General features: G+C 37.0%; 1 protein-coding gene across 19 annotated transcripts in view; it reads right to left on the reverse strand.

The window, feature by feature from the left end:
• Positions 1-732: 732 nt before the first annotated feature.
• Positions 733-19,747, reverse strand: part of jakmip3 (Janus kinase and microtubule interacting protein 3) — a 61,739-nt gene continuing 42,724 nt past the window's right edge. For 6 of the 19 annotated variants that reach the window (XM_073867163.1, XM_073867164.1, XM_073867167.1 and 3 more), the window contains 18 exons: positions 19,411-19,557; positions 17,120-17,251; positions 16,951-16,986; positions 16,710-16,781; positions 14,917-15,036; positions 14,614-14,742; positions 13,058-13,141; positions 12,862-12,924; positions 12,428-12,526; positions 12,058-12,156; positions 9,475-9,534; positions 9,300-9,365; positions 9,142-9,210; positions 8,988-9,065; positions 5,391-5,597; positions 4,438-4,503; positions 4,194-4,260; positions 733-1,233 (listed from right to left, as the gene is read on the reverse strand). In XM_073867163.1, coding sequence (XP_073723264.1) covers positions 1,202-1,233; positions 4,194-4,260; positions 4,438-4,503; positions 5,391-5,597; positions 8,988-9,065; positions 9,142-9,210; positions 9,300-9,365; positions 9,475-9,534; positions 12,058-12,156; positions 12,428-12,526; positions 12,862-12,924; positions 13,058-13,141; positions 14,614-14,742; positions 14,917-15,036; positions 16,710-16,781; positions 16,951-16,986; positions 17,120-17,251; positions 19,411-19,557 — 1,626 coding nt within the window. In that variant the 3' untranslated portion in view covers positions 733-1,201. Of the gene's footprint in view, positions 1,234-4,193; positions 4,292-4,437; positions 4,504-5,390; positions 5,598-7,870; positions 8,116-8,987; positions 9,066-9,141; positions 9,211-9,299; positions 9,366-9,474; positions 9,535-12,057; positions 12,157-12,427; positions 12,527-12,861; positions 12,925-13,057; positions 13,142-14,613; positions 14,743-14,916; positions 15,037-16,709; positions 16,782-16,950; positions 16,987-17,119; positions 17,252-19,410; positions 19,558-19,747 lie in introns of those variants that run through there. The other 13 variants (XM_073867171.1, XM_073867169.1, XM_073867176.1 and 10 more) reach the window with 5 other exon arrangements.

Below are 19,747 nucleotides of genomic sequence, written 5' to 3' on the forward strand. Positions count from 1 at the left end.
TTTTACACCACTACTGGTTTTTATTTTTGGTGAATGTTTTGAAGAAAATCGCCCTACTTTGAATTTTTGAGTACTCTATAGTGCCCTCTTCTGACTGTATTTTCCCTTGCAAGACAAAGCCCTACAATGCATGACCACTATGGGTCCACAAAGATTTACCAAAAATACCCAGATTAACCTTACTTTTAAGTTTGAAACCTTTCTGGAGTATACACTCACCTAAAGGATTATTAGGAACACCTGTTCAATTTGTCATAAATGCAATGGTGTAATGGTGTGGGGGATGTTTTCTTGGCACACTTTAGGCCCCTTAGTGCCAATTGGGCATCGTTTAAATGCCACGCCTACCTGAGCATTGTTTCTGACCATGTCCATCCCTTTATGACCACCATGTACCCATCCTTTGACGGCTACTTCTAGCAGGATAATGCACCATGTAACAAAGCTCAAATCATTTAATATTGGTTTCTTGAACATGACAATGAGTTCACTGTACTAAAATGGCCCCCACAGTCACCAGATCTCAACCCAATAGAGCATCTTTGGGATGTGGTGGAACGGGAAAGGGGGTCAAACACAGTATTAGTATGGTGTTCCTAATAATCCTTTAGGTGAGTGTATCTGTTCACCAGAGATTTACACAATTCATGCAAAACATTCATATGACCACTTTACCCAGAATTCCCTGTGGTGTTTTTTCAGTCAACAGAAAGAGACCCAAAACTTCTCATATATTTTCCATATTCCTCTGAGAAATTTATTTTGAAACGCTGTTCCTGTACATTACAAAATAAAATGTTTTAATTCCAAGACTTACTTTTCATCACATTTCTAAACAATGCACAGGAGGGGTTTAGCGCCACCACGCCAATGCCAAACGTACCACCAGGAACCAAAGCAAAGTGCGTGTAAACAGTAAGGGGAAGGGTTTCAACGTAACACCTCTCATCCCATAGGCTTCCAAAGGGAAGCAGCCTCCAGCACCACCTGCTTAGCAGGGAAAGGAGAGCGTTTCAATTTAAGAGTCCTTAAATTCCACACGCAAGAGGTCACAGGAAGCAAAGTTTAAAAGGATAAAAACAATTTGAGTCCACAAGATAGAGAGAGCACCATAATCTATTAGCTGTAGATCAACAGGTGGCCAGTGTAGATTTGACATGAACGGGTCAAAGTCCCCCCAAAATCTGTGACCATTCCTCTGCTACAGAAGACAGAACACATGAGATCCAGGACCTGCACAAAATAACATTATAATCAGCTATTAATATTACTGTGGTAGTACAGTTGGACATATACCATAGCATTACCATAGCGTTTTGGACATGTAGTGTACTGTGGTAGTACTATGATATTATTGGAGTACTATGTGAATACATGCATATGGTAGCATGCTGCATAGTGCCATAGATTTTGATTTTTAAAGAACTTTATAGCAGCCACGTTAATAAAATTCTTGGAAAATGATGATCTATTTTGTATGTGCTGTGTTGCTGTGTTGAAAAATTATAAAATAAAATAATGCAAAATAAATCTTTTTGATTTTTGAAAAAAACATTGTTTTTTTGCGGCTCTGCACCGCACACTGTCAGAAAAAATCGTCAAAATTGTCCCTATAGCTGTCACTGGAAGTGTTGGGGAAAGTTACTTTTAGTAATGCATTACAATATTAAGTTACTCCCCAAAAAAGTAACTAATTGCGTTACATAGTTACTTCTTATGGAAAGTAATGTTATGTTACTTTTAAGTTACTATTGCGTTACTTTTTCTTACTTGTCTGAGGCTTAATCTCTTTCAGGACTTGCAGGTGTTTTTATGATCGCAAAAATGTCAAGCTCTGGCCTGCCATCTCCGTTTCTGACTCAAACTGTTCCCACTCAGGCGCAGAGAGTGCGTAATTCTACGTTAATATGTTCAGTTTAATGCAGTACATTATTTTATTTTTAAATTGAATTAATTTAAAACAAAATAACTTGCATTACTTCAAAAAAAAATAAAAGTAACTAAAAGTTTAATGTGTACATTTATAAAGTAATGCGTTACTTTACTTGTTGCTTCAAAATTTATATTATTACGTAATGCATGTTACTTGTAATGCGTTACCCCCAACACTGGTCACTGGGGTGGTTAAAAAAAATAAATGTTTGCACCTTAAAGGGACACTGAAAATATTCTCATTTTCCAGCTCCCCTAAAGTTAAACATTTGATTTTTTGGAATCCATTCAGCTGATCTCCAGGTCTGGTGGTACCACTTTTAGCATAGCTTAGCATAATTCATTGAATCTGATTAGACCATTAGCATCCCACAAAAAATAATCAAAGAGTTTCGATATTTTTCCTATTTAAAACTTGACTCTTTTGTAGTTACATCGTTATAGAGTCCCACTATGTAAGAGCAACCGTTTTAAAAAGTCATTTCTACCGGTATCTATTAATATTTTAAATGATAAGATGTAGTTCTTTTTTCTATTTTTATTATTTATTTTTTGTATTATATTATTCCTATATTGTGATTATTGTCTATTGTGTGCTGTGTGTATGTTTGAATACTATTGCAGCTGTGAGTCCAAAACAAATTTCCTGTAAAGGACAATAAAGTATACTCTACTCTACTCTACATCGTGTACTTAGAACGACAGAAAATAAAAAGTTGCGATTTTCTAGGCCGATATGGCTAGGAACTATACTAGCGTATACTACATATTATATACTATACTACTTATTCTGGCATAATAATCAAGGACTTTGCTGCTGTAACATGGCTGCAGGACGCACAATGATATTACTCAGCAGCCCAAAATAGTCCCCTTGGTTACTTTCAATTAGAGGTCTTCTCGGGTCCAAAGAAATGTACCCGATCCGAAATGACCTGAATCACTTTATACCCGAACCCGACGTGCATAAATATTTTTTTTAAAGAAAGACCCGAGACAAACCCGAGAAAATTAGACCCGAGTCCGACCCGAACTAGTGACAATATTTTTTTAACCCGACTGGAACCGAATGTAAACGGCACTGACGTGTGTGCATTCTGCAAACCCACGCGCAACAGTCAGACAGAATGAAACTCAGGTGGCCTTGCAACCAATTTGGCCAGCTGCTCCATTCGTTTTACTTTGTTATCTGACGACGACACCAACGTAACCGCTAAAATGTACATTTATAATTGACTGACATGTTTGTCTCAACGAAAATGAACCTTCCGACAACCACACAATGTCGCAAGGCAAGCGCTCTTGGCAAACAGATGAGAGGTTTGAAAAGGAAATTGACGCACACAGGCGAGAGAGTTCGGGTCTTCTCGGGTCCGTTCAGAAAAAACACATTCATTTTTAAATTACCCGAGACCCGATGCCGCTATTATTGTACCCGACCCGTGTCCGAGGCACATGTGAAACTTTTAGACCCGAACCCGATCGGGTCGGACCTCGAGTTTTCGGATCTAAGTGGACCCGTGAAGACCTCTACTTTCAATAGCAGGGGACTATTTTCAGGCACTATGTAATATCATTGCGCCTCCTGCAGCCATGTTACGGCAACAAAGTCCTTGATTATTACACCAGAATGAGAGTAGAGTTCCTAGCCATATTGCCCAGAAAATCGCAACTTTTCACCCTCTGTCGGTCTCAGTACAAGATGTAACTACAGAAGAGTCAAGTTTAAACAGGAAAAATCGAACTCTCCGGATATTTCTTAGCACAATGCTAATGGTCTAATCAGATTCAATGGATTATGCTAAGCTATGCTAAAAGTTGTACCGCCAGACCAGGAGATCAGCTGAATGGATTCCGAAACCAAAAAAATAAAATGTTTAACTCTAGGGTAAAGCTGGAAAATGCACATATTTAAAATTAAAATAAAAAAATAAATAAAATAGAGTATCCCTTTAAGAGTTCATATTAGTACCATACACATTGCTTCCAACCGTATACATATCTGTACCTAAATGGCATATATCAGGACCTACTGCCCCAATGACAGCTTGGGAGCAATTTTTGACCAGTGTAAGATGATTTCATATTTATTCACAATTATTTTGTAAAAAATACCACGGACCTGTTTACCAATTCTTGATTCTAATTGCTACATTTACATTACTGGTATACCACAGTATTTTTGTTTGAAAGACTGAAACTCCCACATTTTCATGTAGGTCGTAGCATCTAGTATAGTGCATGATGTTGTCATGCATTACCGCGATCCACTGTGCCACGTTTCATCACTTCCTGCTCGCTTGAAGAGCTACGACCAAAGAATGAAAGCTAAAGAAAAAAACAAAAATAAAAATAAAAACTGAACGTGGGAACAAAAAAAAAACAAGACAACGAAACAAAGGGAAGAGAACAAATATTCATTTAGACAGAGATAATAGAAGTGAAGACGGTCATGCTGACCTTGATTCAGAATAAAAATAACAGATAAATGTTGTGTGCGTTTACCTTTTCTTCGAGTTCTTTAATCTGTCGTTTTTGTGTTTCTATCCACTCCTCCAACTCTTTAATCCTCTGTAGAGAAGAAAATACATCATTAACAGGCAATATACTGTACAAACATTTACAAGTCATCATGATGCTAGGGATGCCTGTTGCTATGCTGTTGCTAAGGAATTCAGAGTGATTTTAGGTCGCAAGGGTGATGCTAGATGATTTCAAGGATTTTCTGGGTTGTTGCTAAATGTTTGCTCATGTGTGTAGCACAAACAGATACATTATGCATCAACTTTTAATACTTAGGATCAGAAATATTAGGAATAATCACACTTTTCTAGTGGGATAGTATGTAGGGTGATTTCATCCATCAGATACTGTTTGGTTAAAATATAAGATAGATCGGTGACATCAAAAGTCATTTTGGGGGTGGAGCAAGTTATGAATTGTTTAAGCAGGATTACAAGACATTTATTTTGAATATTGAGCACATCATTAATTCTCCCCATTAAACCAAAGCAGTGTCATAAGACATGCCATTTTGATTCTCTTATTAATGTGAGGTCACATTGATAAAGCCCCACCCACTTACTGTCCTACATTAACATAGTTTCCACCCTCAGCGAGTCGTACACTATCCACTAGAGACTATTGTCTCAGACTATATTAATCAGATATATTTTGAACCGAAAGCGCTCAGTGTCTGTTTTTATAAGGAAGTGAGGAGCTGTAGCTCATTTGCATTTAAAGGTACAGACATTAAAACAATAGGGGCATTTTGGACATGCTATAATAAATGATCTGTGGGGGATTTTGAGCTGATATTTCACAGACACATTATGGGCACACCTGTGACTTATATATTACATCTTTATCTTGTAAAAAGGTCGTAATAGGTGCCCTTTAAATGAGACATAGTAAAGATCTCTCTCGTTGATACAGTGTATAAATGCACAGCCGGCTACCGCTTGAGCATGCTGCAGCAGCTCCATCCGTTCTCTGAGTATCTGAGAATCCCTCTCTCGTAATTCGCTGAGGACCTGCCTCTTCCACTGACTGACAGCATCCCTCAGCGAATCACGGTCCTGCTCGCTGAGCAGCTCAGACACCTTCCTGCCCCCCTCCTCTCGCTGCAAAGCATCAAACAGCATCGCCTCCAACTCGAGGATACGCTGAGAGAGAAACAGATAGGGGTGTGGGCAATAATGACAAACATTGACCACCAGGGGGCACAAGACAACAGAAATGTACTCCATTATAGATCACTGGATGTCTCCAGAGAGATTTAATGATTTATGGTACTGTGCAAAAGTGTTAGGCCACCATGCCACTATTAGATTTGTTGTTTTTGCAATGGTATGGTGAGCAATTTGTATGAAAAAATCTGAATAAGATTTTAAGTGTCAAGTATTTATTGTGATCTCCTCTTACACTAGCAGGATCTTTTAAACCTAAATGAAATTAAATCTTAATTTCTAATTCTAATCTCATGACTTCAGGATTTCAGTCTGCTCAAAAGAGTTCAAGGTGTGTTTAGTGCAAAGAGAGGTCAACACTAAACACAGACTTTTGTATGAAAATTTGGGTGGGTTAACATTTTGTGTACATATACCCTGTATTTTTGTGTTTGTATCTTAATAAAATATGGATGTCATTAAAACTTTACTAAAACAACAAAGCTGGTGGTGACCTAAGACTTTTGCACAATACTGTATTCAGGGTTCCAAATGTCAAATTCCCAAAATATAACTTGACTTTCAATGACTAAAAAGTTTATGCCTGATATGCCGTAAGCCTGATAATGTAGTAGTGTACACTGAGTTTATAAAACATTAGCTTAAATGCGTGAAATGAATAAAAAATGCCAATAAACAGCTGTTTAGATTGTAGTCTCACTTGAAGTCAGTCAGACATTTTGATAAATGGAAACTAACATTTAAAGCGACAAACAAAATCCCTGATATTCTATGATGTGGACAAAAAAATATATAAAATTCCCTGACTTTGTCTGGAATAGACCTTTTAAAATTCCATAATATTCCAGAAATTCCATGACCCGTCGGAACCCTGTGTATTTGAAAAGTTTTAATTTTAATATAAAATTAACAGACTGATCAAATTTGTTTCTGCTATTTTACATCAGGCCAATAAAATGTGATACTGATGTAGATCTGTGTCATTTTAGGCAAACATTTAGGATTTAATTATTCAAATTCGAAATGCTAAACTTTCAATGCTATCCTCTCATCTCATTCCCAAAGTACATGCACATAAAAGCATTTTTAATTTCAACAAAATCAATATTTTGGTCAAATATATTTGTATTATGTTAAAAAAAAGCCATTAAAATGTGATGCTAATGCAATCTACCTGATATACGTAAGCAATAAGGTACAAGAGGCTGTGCTGTACTGTGAATAAGTATGGCTATAGGGGTTGCAAGCACTCAGTTTCGTGTCGTGCCGAACAACGCCCTTCAGCCATTACTTATTCACGATACAGCACTTGCCTTGAGTACCTTATTTCTTTTATAAAACAGTTACCACAAAATATACCACAAAAAAATATTAGTGCAACTTTCATGAAGTTAAATCAAAAAAAGCATTCTTTCCGCTAAAAAAAATAGTCCCTGACCGTGAACAACAACAACGTACCAATGTGTAATATGCATGATAGCTCAAATAAAAACAACAAACCGTTCTCAGACTAATAAGTGTGATTGCTAAGGGTGTTGCTAAGAGCGCAGTGATAAATAGAAGCGTTAAGTGGTCATAGCCGTGTTTTATCATGAATAAAGCACAGCTATTGACCAATCAGAATCAAGGATTGGAGCTACTTGTTTTATAATGATGAAAAACAAACATTTAAAAATTAAAGCCACAATATGTCAGTTTTTGTAATAAAATATCCAAAAACACTTGCACAGTGTGATATATTTCATGGAGTTGAGTACTTACATTATTTGTAAATCCAGGGAAATGTGAATCGCCCCTTATACAGCAACTAACACGTAGCTGTTGTGCCTTGCATCTCATTAAAGGCACACCATGGAACTTTTTGGCCACTAGGGGGTGCTAGACATGTATTTTTCACTTCTAGCGCCCCTAGAGCCCACAAGCGCCGCAGCACTGTCGCAAAGGAAAGGAACTGGCCAACCTTAAAACTAAACTAAAAACTAAACATTTAAAACGCTAAACGATCAACATTTTGAGACAACAGGGAGAAACGCAGTCATGTTACAACTTTCTGATGAGGAACTCGTCGTGGCAGAAGCCATTTCTCAATCTGAAGGTTGCAGCCTCCAGATGTCGTACCTCTAAGCTGCACACGTCATCAAGACTGTCTTATTTCACAATATTAACAATTACAAAGTTGACTACTATACTTAGTTAATCGTAAATTGTTGCAGTATGCTTATGACTTGCGAATGTAATGCTCAGTTTACCTTAATAAACCAGGCTTCATGACGTATGCAGCCTGCATATTTGACCTCCGGAGGCTGCAGCCTTCCAATTGAGAAACCAGAAGTATTTCCTTGCCTTTTTCCAAACAAATATTGTTGCATCGTCTCTCTCTCCCTCGCCACCAGGATTTTCCGCAATGGCGCTCGTTTTTCCTCTCTTTTGTGTGAAAATTGTCGCTCCAAATCCAAGTACACCGATGTTGTCCAAGCAGATCTAAAGGCTGCCGCTTTGTAATACGTCACGCGAGTGACAGCGGAACGCAGCAAATGAGGAAGAGAGAAGAGAGAAACGCTCAGATCTGATTGGTGAATGAATAGGGTTTGGTTTTACACTGTGTGAGTTTGAGCAAGTTTGACTGCTATTGCATCCTGGATTGTAATGTAAATATCATAGACACAGTAAAAGAAAGGTAAATACGTGAACACATCATCTGAATACAGGGAACTATATGCAAGATAATCGCCATCATTTATAAAGAAGATCGCATTTATGTATGAATCAAGATCGTGAGTTTATATTAAAAATTGCCTTAAAGGGGAATCGAACCCGGGTCGCCCGTGTCATAGGTCCGTGACGCTAAAGATGGTGCCACAGAGTCACATAATAGAAGTTGCTCTCTACACTCCTTAAGTAAGCCTCCAGCAAAATTCACGTAAAAAATAAATTGTGTGGAGGAAGTGACGTATGCCGTAAAGCAGTCGAATTTTGTAGTTTTTTTTGTGCTCTGGTTACTACCAGAAACCCTAAGTTTTAAAATACGAGTAAAAGTGATACAGACCCCATCAGGCTATGGTAGACATGTCATTCAACCTATTTAAAGTCGATGTACTATCACAAGGGTCTTGAAAATGTATTATGAAGGTTGAAAAATTACATGGTGTCACTTTAATTCAATAATGTGATCAAACAAACAGGTAATAAAACATTAATTGTTTACCTCATGATTAGCAAATTCCATACCATTCAACTTTCCTTCATAACATCATTAAGCTTGGCCTTTTTTATAGTTATCGTCTAAAAGTGACCTCTAGTGATGAAAATCTGCATATTGTGGCTTTTATCTTTAAAACCTTTAAAAGGACAGTATACTGTATTTACCTTATGTGCCTGATCCAGAGACTGTTTTCTGTAGTCTAATTCCTCATCTAAATATCCCTTCTGTTTGCAGAAGAGATCCTGGAATTGAAATCCACAGATTATAATCACTCTCATCCAACAATACACAAACCAATATACGGTTACAGAAATGTACCTTTTCATTTTCAATGTCCAACATTTTCTGCTGTAATGCTGATTTGGTGACTTCAATTTGCTCTAACCACTGAATACAACATTCATCAAATGGTTATTAAAAACAACGCGAACGAAATTCAAATGAAAGGAATTAAAAATAAAAGACACAACTCCTACCTTTTCTGTTAAGGTTAATACCGTTCTGGCATGAATGACCACCACTTGCTCCTCATTGGTCAAATTCTGTGTGTTATCCAATGAAAGGAGAGATGTCAGGGACACAGACACGCATGCATGCCAAACACACACAGGGGTGATTCAAGACACACATTTACAAATGAAATGAACATACACTTACGGCGTTATCCCCCAGAATATCAAGTTTCTTCATGAGCTCTGTGATCACAATGTCCTGTAATGTCAGAGAGACTTTTAGTGAGGACTGTTTTTTTGCTTAAAACAATACATGTTTGAAATCTTGTATCTTATGTATCTAAATGGTTGTAACATTAGTTAATGCACAATAAACTAACATTAACAAACAATAAACAATTGTATTGGTCTTAACGCTTAACACTTTAATTAAAGGGGTGTTCATAAGAATGACACAACACCTTCATAATCATGATACAAAAAGCAGTAAAAGCAGAAATCATAATCATGACATGACACGTGTTATGAACATGAAGGAGATTTAATGCACATTTATGAAAACTGTCATTAAATGTAATTCACTCAATTTTCTCATTTAAATGCAAAGATGACATTGTTTGAGATAACACAGCTTGACATAAACCACTACATCATAACTTATCATGACAACTTGACATTACCAAGACAACATAATTGACCACTTATTTACCAGTGATACAAATTGAATTTGTCATTAAAATATTATTAAGTGTTACTACTCTGTCAAATAGTTTTATAACAGCGTCATGAATATTCTTCAGTTCATAATGTTTTTTTTTAAGTTTCCTCCAGGTGTTATACATAAAATCAATCATCCAATAATAATAATAATAATAATAATAATAATAATAATATTCATAATAATAATAATAATAATAATATTCATAATAATAATAATAATAATAATAATAATAAAAATTGTTACAATTAGATTTTATTGCATTTGTAGACCAAATCACCTAAAATATAATTAAAACTTTAATTAAATTAAGCCATGCATCGTTGGGAACTTATCGGTACAAAAACAGTTAATTAAATAAAATGAATGAATTTTATGAATTTAATGTTCTGTTTAGTATTAACACTTTGACATTTTAATGACAAGTTCAATTTGTACCGCTGTAGTTGAGGTCAAGAAAAATATTCATGATGCTGTTATAAAACTGTATTAACACCATTCACACAGACCTTTGGTCCCAGAAAATACCCGTAAAATTGCCAGACATGTGTGAACACAAACTTGTCCCGTTAATCTTCTGGAATCGTTGCCGGAAAGAGGACCTAGTCAGATACACGTATAACCCTCTGTGTGAACAAGAAGCCGAAAGAATGCCGTAATGGGCGTGTCGTAGTGAGGACGAGCGCATCATCACAACAAAAGTTATGGTTCAGCTCCTTAAAACGAGAGATAACATGCATATAAACATTCACCACGAGAAATGTTGCAAACTATATTGACGCAGTTATCAAGAAATGATAAATGAGACGCATAAACAATGACGCACGTGACATAGTGAGGACGCGTGTGTCATGGCAACATGAAGTTGGTTCAACTCTTTAAAATGAGGGATTTACAACATTCACAACGAGAAATGTCAGCATACTGGACTGAAGCAGATATCAGGTAAGTTAGCTCGTTACTTGCTGCGTTGAAACGGAGATCATTCAGCAGCATAAAAGAATATCGCGTCACGTGCTCATTTGAGCTATAATAAACGAAAATACCCGCGCGTCATTCCAACGAGATATATCTTTCAGCTCCTCAAAATGGGGGTTTTAAATGCATATAAACAATCACGATGAGAAATGTCTGAAAACTGTATTAAAGCAGAGATCAGGGAGCTCGTCAAATATCCACTCTGAAGCTGAAATCATTCACCAGCATTAGAACGGCGCGTCACGCGCTCCTTTATAATCTTATCATAAACAAAAATGCACGCGAGTGGTTCTTGGAGAGAGAAATAATAAATAATATGAAAACTTCAGACGCTGCATAGAAGAGAGGGCGGGACTTTCAATAGGTCACATGTCTTTCCGGGACCAACAGATGCAGGGTAATCATTGCAGTGTGAAAGAACAAAAAAACAAAGGATCCCGGAAAAATCCCGGATGCCTTTCCCGTGTATTTTACGTAATGTCTGTGTGAAAGGGCTAATGACATTTAAATGACAATTTTATGTAATTTTAACCCATAAAGCTAGGTAGTTTCTTAAGTTTGATAATTATTTTGCCATGTCATGTTTATGATCAAGTTACGATGTATTGGTTTATGTGAAGTTGTCATACAAAGACATCTCAAACAATGTCATCTTTGCATTAAAAATAACATAATTGAACAAATTACACTAAATGACAGTTGTCATAAACGTGCATACAATCTCCCTCATGTTCATGACACATGTCATGTCATGATTATGAAGATGTCATGTCAGTCTTATGAACACCCCTTCTACCCATAAAATCAATAAATGCTGTAAAATATATTATTCGTTGTTATTTCACATAATGCATTTACTCATGTTATTCACATGTCATCTCATGACAATTCATACGTATTTTACGAGGTGCCTTATATGTATGAAATTGCACATTTTTACATTATTACTTTTTATAAATATTGTACATTTTTGTTCTCTTCATACAAATAAGCTGGATCAAACGCAACCTTATTATTAAGTATAACAATGTTATCGTTCGTTGTTTATGCGCATACGGACAAATGGGGCATGTTGTCACAACTCACAGAGACTCCCTCTGAATCACAGTAGATTTGCAGGGGACTCGTGCCCTCCGCAAAATGAATGTTCTTGAAGTTTATGGCAGGAGATCTTCTCTCTCTTTCCTGGTGACGTAAAAGCATCATCATAATTCATACATACCATGAGGACACTAAGGCATAACATTAGACAACAAGCTCAATGATCAGGCTTCATTCATTTAAAGCCATAATAATTTATAACATGTCACAAGAGAGCAGGTAGACCTGTGCCAAAATTGCGCCGTCAAATATGATTCATCATTGAAATTTCTTTTGCTCCAAACATCTAAATCCATAAAAAGATATATTGGTACAGTAATGATTAATATTGGAGCGAGGGAGGCTTTAAACTCACTTCAAGTTCAAGAATTCTGAACTCCAAGAGTTCATTTTGGTCTTTTGCATCCTGAATTTCATTTTTCAAGCGCGTTTCTTCTGTCTCCATATTTTTAAGCTGTAAACAAAATAAATGCATTAAATTAGTGTTTAAAACAGAATTTTCATTGAAATGAATCACCTTTAAGATTTGAAGAAATCAGCTAAATGTTATTGTTTTATAATAAAAGCAATGTTAAAGCATGCATGACATCTAACCACATTTTTTTAACAGAAAATATATATTTTGATTTAGAATATAGATTTTGTGTGTTTTTTAGTAACATAAAAAATACAGTCTACAATAGCATTTAAAAACTCCTGTTAAACATGGTGAACACGCAAAACATGAATGAAAGTTGACAAATATTGATCAAAGTAATAATTTAATCGGTTAATATAATGTGAGCTCACCTTTTCTACAAGCTCTTGGTTGCGTTTGTACAAAGCTTGTTTCTCCTCAATCCATTTCATGTCCTGAAGTGTCAACAATATGAACAATCAATCTAGTGTTAACAGATATTACTATGCAATGCCTAAAATACTGTAGTCATTGCAGCTTCACATGTTGCTAAATGAGATGTTTCAGTATAGTATAGTAATATTTTACCTGTCCCTGTTGACTCAAAACACACTCCAGATCTGCTATTCTGGTCTGATACCGGATCAGTTCGGCCTGCAGCTGCTCTCGAGTCTAAAACAGACGAACCATAAAGTTGATTTTAATGTAGCCAACACTGCAAAAAATTACTTTCTTACTTAGTATTTTTGTCTTGTTTTCAGCAATTCTTAAATTAAGGTGTATTTTCTTGATAAGCAAAATGACTTAGGAAAATAAGTCAAATATAAATATAAAATTTAAGCGAATTTGTGTTTAAAACAAGCAAAAAAATCTGCCAATGGAATAAGAAAAAAATTCTTGAAATAAGTGTTTATGAAAAATACAGAGGCCGCCTGGTCACCCCTTGGAGAAAAGAAAACAAGACCCGCAAATCCGTGATCACGGTTTTGTAATTCATCCCCTCAGTTTATAAACTGGTCTGCAAAAAATTATTTTCAAGAACAAAAATCCTTAGTATTTTTGTCTTGTTTCAGTAAAAATATCAAAAAATTCTTAAATTAAGATGCTTTTTCAAGACGTTTTATTGACGAATGTCGAACTGTCAAGGAGTCGCACAAATGAAAGTAACGTTATTTTCTGCAGTTTAATTGAGATTATATTATTACATTCATGTTTTATGATACTTTTAATAAAATGTTCAAGCGGTTTTAACTGTAATGTTTTTGTTTTGAATCGCTAGTTAAGGCGCTAGCTACAGCTAGCAGCTAAGTTATGCGCTATTTGTTGAGCTCCGCTCAGGCAATCGATACCACAACCTGAGACAACGGCACCTTCTTTGTTTGTCAACGCTTGTCTGTTTACGTAGCAGCCATTCGTCATTTTTTAGACGAATGATCTGTCTTACCCCTTTCCCCTTTACTCGGTTTCGAGGGGCAAAGGAAAGACGAAGACAAAGGGGAAGGGGTAAGACAGAGAAATGAGATTGGCCCTAAGTGATTTTGTGCATAAAACAAGCAAAAAAAATCTGCCAATGGGCTAAGCAAAAAAATCTTACAATTCTTTTCTGAAACACTAAATTCAAGAAAAATTCAAGAAAAATTTGCTTACCCCATTGGAAATTTTTTTTGCTCGTTTTATGCACAAAATCACTTAAATTTGATATTTTTGGTCTAAAAACTAGACTTATTTTCTTGGGTCGTTTTGCTCATTAAGAAAATTAATCTTAATGTAAGAATTGTTAGATAATTTGACTGAAAACAAAACAAATATACTAAGAATTTTTTTCTTGAAAAACATTTTTTTGCAGTGCATTTTTGCAAACTGTATTTTTTAGCCCCTCCCTCATTGTAGTACGAAGTAAACTTATTTCAAGAAAAAAATTCTTATTCCATTGGCAGATTTTTTTTTTGCTTCTTTAAAGCACTAATTTACTTAAAGTTCATATTTTTGGTCTAAAACTAGACTTATTTTCCTAGGTCATTTTGCTCATCAAGAAAATACATCTTAATTTAAGAATTTTACTGAAAACAAGACAAAAATACTAAGTAAGAAAGTAATTTTTTGCAGAATAACGTGCCGTGACTCGGGACAACAATTGTTTTTACCTTGACCTCCTTTTCTGCATCGAATGTTCCTCCGACCTGCTCTTGAAGGAGCGCGTACGCCCTCTGAAGAGCCTGATACTCCATCGTGAGCTGACGAAAGCGAAGTTCAGTCTCTTCTTTAAGCATCCCCTGAGTTCACAGAGATCACAGCTTTACAGCTTATAGACACATTCAATCTCCATCATTATGATGACCTAAAGACATTTTTATCCTTTAAAAAATGTTTTTGCAGTTGATTTATTTAATAAAGCATTAAATTAAGGACAGATGGGGTTTCCGATATGTTTGTGTCCACACACAGACCTCTTCAAGGAGGTCATCATCTGGTGTGCACGGCGTTCGGTCTGTGTGATAGGAAATTGAGGAGCCGTCTGAGTCTATTGAACCTTCTTCATCATAACCAAAAAACGTCTCTACAACCGGCTACAGAGAGAGAGAGAGAGAGAGAGAGAGAGAGAGAGAGAGAGAGAGAGAGAGAGAGAGAGAGAGAGAGAGAGAGAGAGAGAGAGAGAGAGCGAGAGAGAGAGCGAGAGAGAGGTCAGCTTGTTGATAATCAATCAAGATTTTGAAACACTTTACATTAAGGATGTATTGCAACTGTTAATCTATAAGCTAACATACAGATCAATACAACATTTATTAATACATTTTTAGAATCAAAAGTTACTGTTAACATTAGCTAATGCAAAACGGACACAAACAACTATATTTACATAAAGGGCACCTATTATGCATAATCCACTTTTACAAAGTGTTTGGATATACAGTAAATGTGTGAAATCCACCCACTCATTATTTTTTAATCCCCATTAAACCAAAGCATCCTCATAAGACATGCTGTTTTGATTCTCTTATCAATGTGACATCACACTGATGATGCCCCGCCCACAGCCATTGACTGACAGTCCTGCATTATCATAGTTTCCGCCCTCAGTGAGTTGTAAGCTGTTTGCCATATCTCAATAGTTAGATACAATTGTCTCAGATTGTATCAGATTTATTGAACTGAAAGCACTTACTGTTTCTTTTGGTAAGGAAGTGAGGAGCAGTAGATCATTTACATTTAGGGCTCTATCATACACCCCGCGCAATGCCCAACGCAAGTGTCTTTTGCTAGTTTCAACCCGGCGCAATTATCATTTTCACGTTTAGCGCCACGTTGTTTAAATAGTAAATGTATTTACGCCCAATTTTGCGCCAATGGGCATTCTGGTTCTGAAAACCAGGTGTGTTCAGGCGCATTGTTGGCGCGTTGCTATTTTGAGGCAATTAAAATAGACTACGTCATTGACCAACTAAAACCTGGTCTAAAGTCTAAAGTCAATGGCACAATATTGTTTTTGTTATTTAATGAGCGGGTTAGTAATATGCGCCTATAAACGGGACGACAACGCGGGTTTGCTAGCAGCAGCACACAAACATTTTAAAATATGAAAAATTAAAATGTAAAAGATTATTATTGAGTCTCTTGGACATAAATGAGGATCGATTATGAGATGTTGTAAGGCGTAAAGAGCTGCTTCACCTGTAGCCTGGTAAGTAATTAAATGTTTTGCTTTAAACAAATGCAAATATTGGCATGGAAACCAGCGCAACTGGATTTTAAAGGGGATGAGAGCTGAGACTCTCATTGGTTTATTGCACGTTACGCCCAAAACACACGCATTACTAATTACGAGGATAGGAACAACTCTTTTAGGCCATGTGCTTGGCGAACAAACCATTTTTCCTGTTTTTAAATTAGCAAGTGTGGCATCGGACACACCCGTTTAGAAAGTGCGCCATGCACTTTAGACAATCCGCTTAGATCGTTAAAATAGGGCTCTTAAAGGTACAGACACGAAAATAGCATGTTTTTGCTTCCACTCAAATAGGAGCATTTTGGATAAATGATATGTGGGGTATTTTGAGCTAAAACTTCACATACACATTTTGGGCACACCTGAGACTTGTATAACATCTTGTAAAAATGGGCACAATATGTGCCCTTTAACTAACAATAACAAAGTAATAAAGCTGAAAATCTATATTGCCTATAGTTAGTTTGTTTTAACTAAATGCTTTAAAAAGACATTTAAGCTATGACGAATACAAACCCTGCAGGTTCTGAATGGCTTTTTCCTGCGCAGACTGTCCTGTCTCCTGTATCTCAACAGCATGTCTCTCTCCTGAAACACGGCAAATGCAGATCAAAACATACGAAGCAAAACTAAATTATCTATTAAATGAGAGAACCTGAACATCAAATCTTTATGTCTTCATTATCATGTATTTTCATCCAAACTGTGTTAATCTCTCCAACACATATTACAGTGTGAATATTTCTCAAGGACTCACAATCACGGTTTTTACAAATCCAGCTGTTTCCAGCGCCTGAAAAAATGACAAAAACACTGATCAGAGAACAGCAGGACACTGTCTGCATAAACGGTTTTAAAGTAACACAAAAATTAATGCTGCATTTTTGTACAGTGTATGTGAAGACACAAAGTGGTCGAGCTGATACCTTGGAGAGATCGTCAATGATGTTCTGCTGTTCCAGGACCTGTAGTCTCAGGAACTCGATCTCTCTCTCCTCTTGGCTCTGATCCAGATCGTTCAGTGAACTGGGCCTGCGTATCGTACTGGCCTTCTCTCTCTGTGAAATGAAGATGCAAAGATGAACTAATATCTAACGTCAAGTGACTGGGCTTGTGAAACACAGACTGTTGTTGACAGATAAGATTATCCAGACATGAGCATTTATAACGTTCTGCACTTCATACACTTATGCTATCGACCAACAAATGTGTTGACATATAAACATGATCCTGTTACTGTGGGTTCACAAATGCCGCGTTTGAGGCGCCAAATTCGCGTCTAGTTTGCCGCTTGAACATTTTCAGTTTACTCACTTCATTTGCACGTGAAAGGCATGCATGAAATTCTAGTCATCGAGAGATTCACGCAGAAAATCGCGTCATCTGCGACTCCGCTCGCTTTCTGTAATCACGTCACTACTAGAGCAAGCTCCTGATTGGTTAACACGGCACATTTTTTCCGCCAAAGTTAAAATTTTTGCAACTTGCGCATTTGCCGCGGCAACGCTCAATTCGCGGCATTCGCGCGAACTAGACGCGAGAATGAGGCGAATCACGTCTACCGCGCCCCACTAAACGCCTCATTCGTACCGCGAGACATCCAGATGCGCGTCAACTAGGGGTGGAACGGTACACAGAAGTCCCGGTTCGGTTCGTACCTCGGTTCAGGCGCCACGGTTCGATTCACTTTCGGTACAATGGAGGGAAAAGCAAAACAAAAATTAAAGATTTTTTTTTGTACTTAAGCTAATCTTAAAAACATAGGTGTCCTTATCAGTGTTATTTTGAGATGTCATGAATATGAACTGAAATGCATTTAACATACTATCTCGTATTTCAAAAATATATACCACTTTAAGTAATCTTGTACTCATCTTTCATACAAATATGGGTTCAATTGTATTACAAGTGTTACCTAAATACATTTTAAAATTACATTTTGGCCTTATTCCATATTAATGTACTAAAGAACAAAAAAAAAGGCTCTTAGGATGAATTAATAGGTGTGTACGACTTCACGAGGCGCTGCAAGAAACGACAAGTGGATGACGTCAGAGTAACGCGAGAGCGATTTGAAATCAGCCTCCTCCGCAAGATTTCTCGCAGTACTCTGACGCTGATGGCGCTGCGTAAAGTTGAGCACGCTTAAAAAACTGGAAGCAGCTGAACTCGACAGAACTGCCCTGCGTATGCCTGTTGTATATAGCAGGACAATTTATCTCCTACTTCTCAGCGTGAGAAATACAAAGTGTGGCGTTTGAACTGACTGAAATGCGTGTTTGTCAAGGTGAATGCGTGAGACTTGAGAGCCCTGATTAGATGTATTTCCACTCACATACCTAACAATTGCTGAACAACGCCGATGCAAAGTCCTCGTCTTTTCCACCACTCCCTCGCCTGTACTATTGTAACTGACTGGAAAACTGAAGTTTTGCCAAACTTGCGATGGCTGGCGGAGCGTCTAACATCCTCGTTATCTCTGCTCACTAACTGACTGGACCGGCGGCGTCGACGTGACAAAAAACTGCAGAGTGCCAGAATGTAGAGGGGCTCTGATAGAGCGCATACATAGGCGGAGCTCGGATGCATCGGCGCCAATCAGAGCTTCAGAGCTAAAGCGGGGCAACAGATTAGCTGTCCATAAAGAACCTGCGTATCTAACAGTAGTTCCGCATTACATTAATTATTTTGCACGCAAGTTTTTTTATTTTCATACCGTGTATTCTCCGTTTAAATTCATGCACCGAACCGTGACCCCCGTACCGATTCGGTTCGAAACGAATACATGTATTGTTCCACCCCTAGCGTCAACGCGTCTTCACATTGACTTAACATCACTCGCTTGATGCCTCTACTGCGGCTGGTGTGAACGCAGCGTTATACTGATATTAAAAACGTCTTTTGAGGCTTGAAGTCCATAGAATAAAAATCTTCTGATTTACTTGCTATTTTTATCTCTTGTTTATCATGTTTACCTTGCCATAGCGTTAACAGAACATGTTTTGATTGCAACCTTTTGACATCATGTACCACAAAATGGCGGCCTTCAAGTAAAAATATTTTTTCAACGTTTATTAAAACCTATAAAATTTGTTTTTAATTTCTCATTCATATAGCCAATCCCAGTGTTAATCTATTTCTCAGTGTGATTAGAGTCTGGGTACCCTTTTAGATAAGGGACAATATCTATAACATTAAAGTTCAGTGAGTTTATTACCATTTCAATGTTCTCCTGAGTGATGAATTGCAGTCTGTTTTCCATGCGTCTCAGCGCGTGAGCCAGTTCTTCATTCTTACGACTCAGTCGTCTGTTTTTGTCCAGTACGGGTTTATACTGGCTCTCAGCTTCTCGCAGACGTTTTAACTGGGTGAAGACACACAAAAACTGTTTGTTATGAGAGAAATGATGTGGAAGATACATGCAATGACCCCAAAAGGTATTTGGACACTTAAAGGTACAGTGTGCGTTTTTTATGTTTAAATACATTTAAGTACATCACCCAAAGACTAATTTTCCTAAAAAGCTGTTTTGTGAATATATAGACCAGTCTTAG

This window comes from Misgurnus anguillicaudatus, chromosome 4, assembly GCF_027580225.2.
Source record: "Misgurnus anguillicaudatus chromosome 4, ASM2758022v2, whole genome shotgun sequence".
Classification (NCBI taxonomy): domain Eukaryota; kingdom Metazoa; phylum Chordata; class Actinopteri; order Cypriniformes; family Cobitidae; genus Misgurnus; species Misgurnus anguillicaudatus.